General features: G+C 43.7%; 1 protein-coding gene across 1 annotated transcript in view; it reads right to left on the reverse strand.

Moving 5' to 3' along the window:
- LOC133956950 (cadherin-4-like) overlaps window positions 1-4111 on the reverse strand; it is a 198469-nt gene extending 194358 nt beyond the window's left edge. The window contains exons 1-2 of the mRNA XM_062392323.1: window positions 3711-4111; window positions 2403-2514 (exon numbers count right to left, since the gene is read on the reverse strand). Coding sequence (XP_062248307.1) covers window positions 2403-2514; window positions 3711-3767 — 169 coding nt within the window. The 5' untranslated portion in view covers window positions 3768-4111. The remainder of the gene's footprint in view (window positions 1-2402; window positions 2515-3710) is intronic.
- Between the last annotated feature and the right edge of the window lie 5923 nt (window positions 4112-10034).

The raw sequence follows: 10034 nt of genomic DNA on the forward strand, positions 1-10034 counted from the left end.
AGAGAGCTAATCAATTCTCCCAGCAGGAACAATGTAATGTGTAGTACTTAATTTTTAACAATGAAAACGCTAAGTTTATCAAAACTCCCAGATTTGCTTTTCAAGAAGTGATCTAAATCAACTTAACAGCTAATTAGAAGAAGATTATTAAAAAAAAATTGAGATGAGTCATCGTTACATGGAAAATGACAACAACAAAAAACAGAGAAATAATGAAGCCACAAAAAAGCTGTTTTTGTTGAGCACTTTTTTACGATAATGAAATGGGAACAATAAACTGCAAAAAAAAAAAGAAAGAAAGCAGCTGCTTCTATGTGACAAAGATTTAACTGTGGTTTTCATCCAGTTTTGGTTTAGTCATATTTGCTGTGGCAGTTTCAATAACCACACAGGGCTTTTTTCACTTTCTGTAATTTGGTACTTCCCAGTGACTCAAAATGATAAAAATGTGAAATGCAACGCCCCCCCCCCCAAACGACCTCCCGTCTAGACCCCGGCCTCCTCCTCTTCATGGCCATGGTCCTAGTTCTGTCCTTCGCATTATTCCCCTGATGGCTAACATGAATATATACAGTATATGTCTGTGTGTGTGTGTGCGTGCGTGTGCATGTGTGTATGTCCGAACACGTGCAAGTGTGTTCGTGCACATGAATGAGTTTTCTGTGCATGAGTGGGTGTCATTACTCCTGCCCCCATCTGACGGTTTGGGGTTAAACAATGTTATTATTAAAACCCTTCCAGAGTCGCTTCCTGCCGCCCTCCAGTGATACCCTTACCAACTATAAATCAACTGCCTGAGCCCTGGAAGTCACATACGATGCTTGTGTGTGTGTGTGTGTGTGTGTGCATGTGGGTGTGTTTGTGCATGTGGGTGTGTGTGTTTGTATGTTAGTGTGCTTGGCCACAGCTGTGCTCTCAGATGCACGTGAAGACGACACTGCAGCTGTGAGTCTGTCAAGGCAAAGAGACAAGCACCTCCTTACTATCACTGGACCCCCCCCCCCCCCAAGAGAAAACAAATGATGAATGTTGAAGCGCATGATGCTCGGGATGCGATTCAAGGGAATAACGTCATTGAATTTATGTTGTACGAGTCGATTATGGTTTATTTGCTGTGATAATGCATGTGACTTCAGAGTGGCTTCTTCTGAACAACTATAAAAGAACAAAGTGTGTAGCCAAATCACACAAATCACGCATCGATTGTTGGAGGTAAATTGAATTGGTAACGGTGAAAACAACCCTGCTAGACCACTAGAGATTAGTTTCTGTCAGAACTGAGGCCCTGAGACAATTTCATCTCCCTGAAACCAAACCAGATAAATAATGCTCTGTGAAATGAATGGCTCCTGTGCAGCAGTGATGGCTCATTCTGGGATTGTTTGTGATTGTGTTGACACCCCCTGCTGGGCTGAAGACATAACTACCACACACACACACAGCCACACACACACAGAACCAGCTCACCGCCAGCAACAATGTTCCGTTTCCAGTCAGGCTTTAATACCCTTAAGTTAATGAGACACCCAAATCAAACCGATTCCTTCCTTCAGTTGATTCATCGCTCCAGCAAGAACACACATGGAGACATGAGAGAGAAAACAACCCCCAAAAACTGTGCTGTACACAGTTGTGCTGTACATCAATATTCTAAAATGCCTGTGCACATTAGCCTGAGTCCACACACACTTAAGAAAGAACGTCTAGACAGCCGTATCCACACAAGTGTCTCTCATGGCTAAGGAGAGTGAGAAATATAGACTGTGCAGCTGCCGAAGACACAGTCGACCCACAAAAGAGCTATTGTGCGCCCGCAGCAAAACAATACAGCTTAGCTAAGCTATGAGAGAGAAAAAAAAAACATGGGGATCAATAGAGAATTGCAATTAGCCCACATTGGCAGGAGCAGTGCCAGATTAGACACAGGATGTCGATTCCATTTCCTGCACTATCGGGCCCTAAAACTTGGTTGGCTCACTGTGTAATTGGAGCATCGCACATAAACCTGGATAAGACGTTGCGGCGCGACCGTGTAGTAATGAAGACGGTGGTAAGGACAGTAATGTTGAGGAGGTTGGTTAAAAATGAACACAAATTCTGGAGTGATGTGTGTTGCCAGACGACAACAACAACAGATCGAGGGGCTGACTTGTATAGCACCGAGTGGATCCTGATCAAGTTTCTGACTTTACTTCTATTTTCCATACGTATAAATAACCAGAAGATAAGATGACCTGGCAGAGAGAAAAACACGCCACCAGTTATTTTTCCTTTCACAGGTCTCAGCGGAGAGAGAGAGAGAGAATGAGAGAGATGGGGGGGGGGGGGGGGGCTCTTGGATGTACACTGTAGATCGTCTTGACAAAATGAGAAGGAACTGACTCGCCAATTAAAGGTCTTACCTTTGAGTATGCCCTGGCCTTGCAGTACATCCCTTGAAATCAGCACCGAGTAGAAGCTCTGAGAGAAGCCAGGTCGGCAGGGACCTCTGAGAGCACGCTCCGCATTACTCCTCTGGAAGAAGGAGAAAACAATGTGAGTCATCGATAAACATGGATTTCATTGATTTCTTGCTTCTCTTTAACCCTGAACCCCTTGAAGAAAGGCAGCATATATATATAACAGCAGTTAGCAGAAATGTATTCAACAAGTTCATCAGATGTGGCCCTGGGCATAAGCACATAATACTCATACACTCGGATAAAATGAGCTGTGAAACACACGCTCCATTAAAGCAGCCAGATGAAATAGGTATTGCCCTGAGGATTAAGTGAAACACAGAGTAAAACAAAGAAAATTGCATGAACGCAGCAACATTTTCTCATTTTCTGAATGTGGGACTCACGCCAGCACAAACAATCTGCAGAAAAAACTTTGCACCCAACAATGTACATCACACACACACACACACACATACACACCAGTGCAGGGGCAGGCTAGTGTGTGTGTGTGTGTGTGTGTGTGTGTGTGTGTGTGTGTGTGTGTGTGTGTGTGTGTGTGTGTGTGTGCATGAAGGAATAAAACGCAGCAGTTCCTCTCCTCTTGAAGGAGGAATAACGCAGTAAAGTAAATCTGTCATGTTTCCTAAATGTGTGTGAGCTCCGTGGTTCGAGTGAGGAGAGCAGGGAGACGGACGCAGAGCTCCTCGGTGCACCCTTACGTTCGAGGCAGCCCACAGGCGCCCACTTCATTCAGCTCCTATCGATTAAATGATACGGAGATTGTGGAAAAGCCCCTTACAACTTCAATTTGAACTTATTGCTGGCTGCAGGGAAGCTTTATAAAAATGGATGCGCTGGTGGAAATGAGCAGGAATTAGTTGCAGGCATCACCGTCGGCGATTGAATTGAGCAACATCTCTTAACTTGTCGCAGCCCGAGAACCCGCAGCGATCTGGAGAGAAGCTCCGATCAGGATCACAGAGGACGACGATGGTTCCTTTCACTTTTTTCCCCTCTTTCCCTCACACGCACATAAATGAATTAGGGGACCAATTAGCGGGACTTGATGGGAAATAACAACCGACGCTGTGCCGCTGCCGCTGCTGCTGCTGCAGCGGGACCGACGCCGGACTCCATCCGACTGTACTCGACTTTATCCAAAGCTTCATCCAAACCCCTGCGCCTCGGAGAGAGACGCCGCATCTCGCCGCCTGCTCTCACAACTCATCTGCAAATCACACGCGCGAGGAGAGGAAGGAGACATCTCACCCCGAACGTGTCCAGGAGAAGCGCCGCTGTCAGGACCAGAGCGAAGTCAGCTCTCATGGTGGCGGGTGTACGCGCGTCAGGGGGCTGCGTGCTGGACGGGGAGCCAGAAGAAAAAAGAAAAGAGGGGTCGGTTCGTAAATTCTTCTCCTCCGGTGCTGCTGCTGCTGCTGCTGCTGGTATTCCCCCCTGCTCTCTCCTCGGTCAGTCTCTCCTGTAACGTCCCCCTGTCGGTGCTCCGTGCGTTGTGCTGCAGCTCTGCCCCGAGTTTCCCCGGCTCTCTCATCCGCAGGTGAGCGCTCCGCTCGGCACCAAGGCGCAGCCAGCGTCACTCTCCAACCCCTCCTCTCGCCCCCGTGCAGGAAAACTCCCCACACGCACTTAAAGCAACACTCGGTAGAGCCTCGGATGAGACCAGCCGCGGTTCTCTCCTCTCACTCACGAGCCCGATGTGCGCACCTCCTGCTGCGACCTGGAGGGCTTTACGCAGGTTTGTTTTTGGTCTTTAATGCGCAAAATGAAGATGGCGAGCACACGAACCATTAGCCCTGGAACTTCCACCACTGGTTTACTACCATCAAGCTCCACTACCTGAACTGTCCACACTTGTGCTTAATGCATTTTCATTAAGGTTTGAATCAATCTTTAATGTTTCCATTCCATTAGCATCGCGTAAAAACTCTTAAGGATACATTTACGCACTGATGCTACACACGTCACGTTAGTAGCATGTGACCTGCAGCTGATAAACAGGTGTTCAAAAATAACTTAAACAAGATGTGGCCCCTCCCCTTTTATGTTCTCCATCTTAATCACTAGAAGAGAAGTTAATTGATTCTATAAAAAGTCATTAAAGTGTCTCATCGTGTCGACGGCTTCTCGACCTTTAGTCTCCTGACAGCCAGGTCTATGTGACATACTCAACACGCTGATCAAAAAAAACACGTACACGACATTAATCCCTGTTTTTTATGATGTGATTAACTCGTCCCGAGCATTTTTAAATGTTTATATTTTTCTACACATGATTTTCCAATGTTTTTGTTTCGTTTTTAAAGAGTCAGTGATGAAATGCCATTAGCGAATCTTTGTGGCAGGAAGTTATGGATGCACTTTTGAATAATTGATTTTCTGTGATATTGTGACGCGAGGACCACAATCTGAACCACCACAGTCTGCCACGCTGACTGAAACCACGCAGGAGTCCATTTGATAGCGAGTCAGTGACAAAGACGCTCATGAATACAGACATGGATGATGACTCAAGTGTGTTTTGATGTGATTAATAGGCCCCCTCATGCCGTCTTGATCATCTTTATTTTATTTATGACATTTTGCAGAGATTAAAAGCGTGTCACGCCGACTCTCCGTTGATCAACTCACAAAAAGCTCCTTTCACCTTTTTTCAACCAATCCAACATTGTCTCTGAGACTGGGAATATAAAATAGAATTTTTATCAAAAGAAAAACTGAGCATGGGTCAATTCCAAAGCTTTTCAGTGTGAATCAAAATGTTTCACAAAAGCTGAACTTAGTTCTCTTTGAACTCTGCTTTTTTAACCAAAGAATCTTCTGTCAATGGACTGACAAGGCCACACCCCTAAGTATTACCCTGTATCTGTACTGTGTGGTTCAATAATACATGTTACCATCAGCAGTTAATGTCCCTGAACATTGTCTTGTGGCTCCATAAAACATGCCCCTGTACATAAAACTGCATAACATGGAGGTTTGCCATCTATCTGGCTTTTCTTAACTACTCATGATCTTTATGTTCGGCTGTTTCTGATAGGCAGAGCGCTCTTTGTGTCTGCTTAGTGAGCTAGTGGGTTCTAATCCTATCAAAAAATATGACTCTGCGTTAGTGGGTGGCTGCTCAGCCAATTTCCTCTGTGTGACACGCAGCCGTTTTACCACCTCTCTCATCCCAATCCCTCGGCCCCAAGGATCAGCTCCAGCACTCCCAACCAAAGTCCCTTTTCATTCCTGATGGCCCCTGTGACATGGTGATGGTTTTGTTCTGCTAAATGATGTGACTGGTGGAGTCTCTCTTTGTCACGCTCGCTCTGGGTGGTGTGTGTTCAGTGTGTGGTGATATCAGAATCTCTCTGCACCATTCAAAGTGCTCGTACGAGTCAATTTTACCAAATACAGTGCGATTAGCAGCTAGAATGACACTCAGTAGAGTTCATACCTTTTTCAAGGCCCATCAGTCTCCTTGCATCAAGCTGCCCCAAATATCACACATCTATAAACATACTATATGTTTGTATGCAGCCTAAACATGCCTGACTATTTATCATCAAGACCCCTGTATTACTCTCTGCTGAAGGAAATGTTAAAATCTCAAAGTTAAAGAATGTGAAAAGAATTCCCCAGATTCATCCTCTGCAGTGAAATGTAATAGGTTTTTTTTCCCTGACCACTGAATCCTTCAACTAAGTTCCCTGGACATTTGTTCTGTTAATTTGTTTTTTTGTTTTAATGAAATACACTTGAAAAAGTTTGTGATAATGGCAAACAAACTATTATTGCTGTGAATGGAGAGAGAGTGAAATCCTGTTTTTTAAAAGTGGCAACAGTGTTTTGCCTTTTTTCTTTAGCACACGTGTGGATATTCACACATGTGACCACACATGTGACAGCAGCTGAAAGGCGTTGTTTACCTTGATGGTTCGGTGGAGATGTGCTGGTTCACACACTCAGTCCAGCCTGTCACTTGCATCTCTTCCTCCACCTCACTGCCGCTGATATACTCCTTGTACATTCTCCTGTAATATTTAAAGCAAATCACATGAAGCAGGCCACAGCGTATCCCTGTTGTGTGGATCCCTTTTTTCTATTGAAGAACAACACTTCCAGCAAGCTACTATACCGCATTGCTTTTCCTATAGCTGCTTGACAATTAAAAGGCTCCTGCTGGTTCGCCGGCGGAGAGCAGGAAACAGCAGGAACTGTGCAGTTTGCATTAGCAGAAGCTCTGATGCCGCTGTAAAGCAAATGGTTACCAGTGGATATAAAACTGGTGTCTGAAAGTACAAAGAGGAGAGCAAACTAAAAGGAGGGGGAGAAGTAAAGACTCCAAACCACAGAGATTCAGTTCCGAGCTCCAAAAGGAATGAGGGCTGAATACAGAGAGACTTTTCAAACACAGCCATCACTCTCTCATAACCAAAAGAGGCAGCTCACATCCAGCATGTATGGGTTGTAAAGTGTCGGCTGCTGAAGTGCTCACTATGACCTAATTCCTGAGGACACTGTGCCGTGTTAGAGACTGTGACACATTTGGATATTTAAGGCAAAAGGCTCAATACTTTTATACTTTACGGAACGCTTTTTCATTTCTTCTAATTTCATTGAATTTCTTACGTACAGGATGTAAAAAAAAAACGCTGCAAAATTGTATTAAAATCTAAAGGTTCAGCTTCTCTTGTTGTTACCTTCTTTGTTTTAATACATCATGATTTCCCTGGAAAGCAGGAGGGTATTAACACTAAGTTGATTATGCTGATTAAATAAAATACAGTGTCATTTGAAAAAGAAGTCTTTCAAAAGTGTAAATTCCTGTTGATCAAATAAAACCCGGCACAATGAACGCTGATGCTAACTTGATGCTAATTTTAATTTTGATTCAACTGAAGTGCGGATGCTACTTTTAATTTGAGCAGTTTTCCAGGAGGTATTTAGAAAAATAAATAATAAGTTGACAGTTTTTGTTCAAAGTTCAGTCCAGAAGTACATTGGTATTTGAAGAAAAACAATCACCCACAGCATCAGCATTGATTGATGATTTTACGGCACAGCTCCTCCCGGTACTAACACAGGCTTGTTCCTCTTGCTTTGAGTCATTTGAAGTGCGTCTGTTTCCCTTTGTGGCATCAATGGTAAAGACAAGCAGAGGATGTTCGGTGGTGCATGGCTGAAGGAGAAAAGTTCCAAATTTATCTCTATAAAAGAATATTTCCCATGCTTTTAGACATTTTCCCTGCACTACTGCGCCTTTCCTTCAGAAGTCAGGTGAACTTTTAGAGTCATTTGCTTGGGGATAGTGAATAGCCTATAATCTCTGATGGTGCTTCCAGTTTTGGGGGGGGAAATGACTTTCAAGTGCCATACTGGTTTCATTGCTAAACTATTGTGTTTTCGGAAAGGAGTTCCTCCCCAAGCGTTGATAGACAATTGTTCATGTTCTTGAATCCAGCTTGACTAAGCTAACAGGAAACAGGAAAAGAACTCCTATGAGGACAGACGACATTTTCATTTCATTTCTGGTAACTACAGTCGCACACGTCTTGCTTACTCACCAGTCTGACTATTGTCTATGTCTCCCGGTTATTTGTGAAATAATTTAACCCGTCCAGACTTTGAAATCCACACTCACGACTCAAGACCTTTATACGGTTAACCCTTAAACTTGACATTACAAATAAATCACGATAGGAAATAATGATGCCTCAGGTCAGTTCATGTCTCCTTAGAAGACGGCACACACTCTATCTGAACCCTGGAAACAGCTTCATGTAATGCAGCCATCGTTGCCATGTCCGCTGCTCAGTTTGTCCCTATACAATAATTCATATTACATATGCTGCGGGTGGGAAACGAGTTTGGAGAGGTTTTTCTTTGGGCACATTGGTAAGTTACTAAATAAAATTAATTCAAAGTCAATTTGCATAGTAAAATGAGCTGGATTCCTCAGTGCGCTGTGTACAAAGGAAATGGCCATGCTGCACGGGTTGCTACACACAGCTGGAGAGCATTTAAGTTGGAGAAATTAACATACAGATTAGCATATATATATATATATATATATAAAAATTAAAACGTATATATAAATATACACGTTGACATGAACATATTCACTCTGACAAAAACACACATAGGCACTTTGAGTCAAAAATTACTTAAATTGCTCTCTCTGCAGTTTAGTGAAGTTCCCATTCTGCACATCTGTTTGGATTGGGGTGTGTGTTTACCCTGTGGTGATGCTGTTTGCAGCTTTCTTTCTGAATCTGTAAAAGGGACCTGCAGTGACTGAGTCACGGTAAGTAAAGACCAGCTGTGGAAGTCAGTCTGCGACTCAGTGCCCGGAACCTCCAACTGGAGGATTGGCTGCCGTGGAGTTCAGACTCATTGTTGTCAACCTACCTGTTGTCACGATTGTCAATCTCAGCTCCGTTGCTACAGAGTGACAGTGGTTTCTTTTTCAAAGTTTATAAATACTGAAAGTTAGACAGAAAGAACTGTTGAATTCAAACTGGGTATTTTAGTAACAGTTCAAGAAAACATTTCTAAAACTTGTCTATGCTTTAGAGTCGTCCTCCGAAACCTGGCCTCAGTTTGATCTAAATTTGAACTTATATGTTCATCTATATTTTCCAGCCCAAAGGTTCATTGTCTGTTTGATGGTGCTTGATTTTCTGCAGTAGCAGAATGAATTCTGTATTTTCAGTATGCATAAGTTGGTTTGTAATAAAGGTAGCATTTTAATTCGAATGACCATTCATATGCGCAAACACACGTTTGTGAGGAGGCCTCTTGACTAAATGATTTTAAGTTTTTATGATGCAGGGGTTGACCATATAAAAATGGGCTGTGGTTTTCATAAACTGTCAGTAGAGGTTCTAGGAGCTGGGAGCAATGGGAGCTATGGGAGCCCTTATTTTCTCACAAAACAGCATCTATCTGCTGAATTCCCATTGAGGCCTGCCACTGAATTGTGGACAGGGTGCTTCATTATGTCAACTTGTATTACTGAGCTCAAAATACTCAAACAAACTCAAGCCTGGGGAGCAGTAAACAGCCAGACAGCCTGGGTCTAATGGCAGTTAAAGAAAGCAGGGGAGACAGGCAGCATCGCTCCAAGTTGTCTTAGCATATTCTGAAGGGGCCCAGTCATCTGGCTCTCCTGATAATGATGCTTCCATTAGCTACTGGGATGCCAGGGAAGTCCTATACATTAAATCATTAGGGATCTCTCTCTCTCTCGATCTCTGTCGGTGAACTGATCTGGTTCCAGTTAAGGTTTCACTTTTGGATCTCCACTCTGAGGCCATTAATGCAAATTACTCAGAGAAAAGAAAGCCGGTAAAAGTGCAAAGGGTAAAAAAAAGTATAACCCACAGGGGGTGGTGCCAGTCTTTACAGAAGATGTTAAATGATTCCCTCTTCATGTGCCTCCAGGGACCTTCCTCTGGGTCTTGAAAGCTCCTCGAGAGACGGAGATTCTCTTGTCACAAGCTGGACGGCTGATATGTGTTCTTATGGAGGACGAGGATATGATCCCATCCTTTCCTTTCTGGGTTACGGGGCCGCTGGGGTTTCCTT

Source organism: Platichthys flesus, chromosome 7, assembly GCF_949316205.1.
Source record: "Platichthys flesus chromosome 7, fPlaFle2.1, whole genome shotgun sequence".
NCBI classification, from domain to species: Eukaryota; Metazoa; Chordata; class Actinopteri; order Pleuronectiformes; family Pleuronectidae; genus Platichthys; species Platichthys flesus.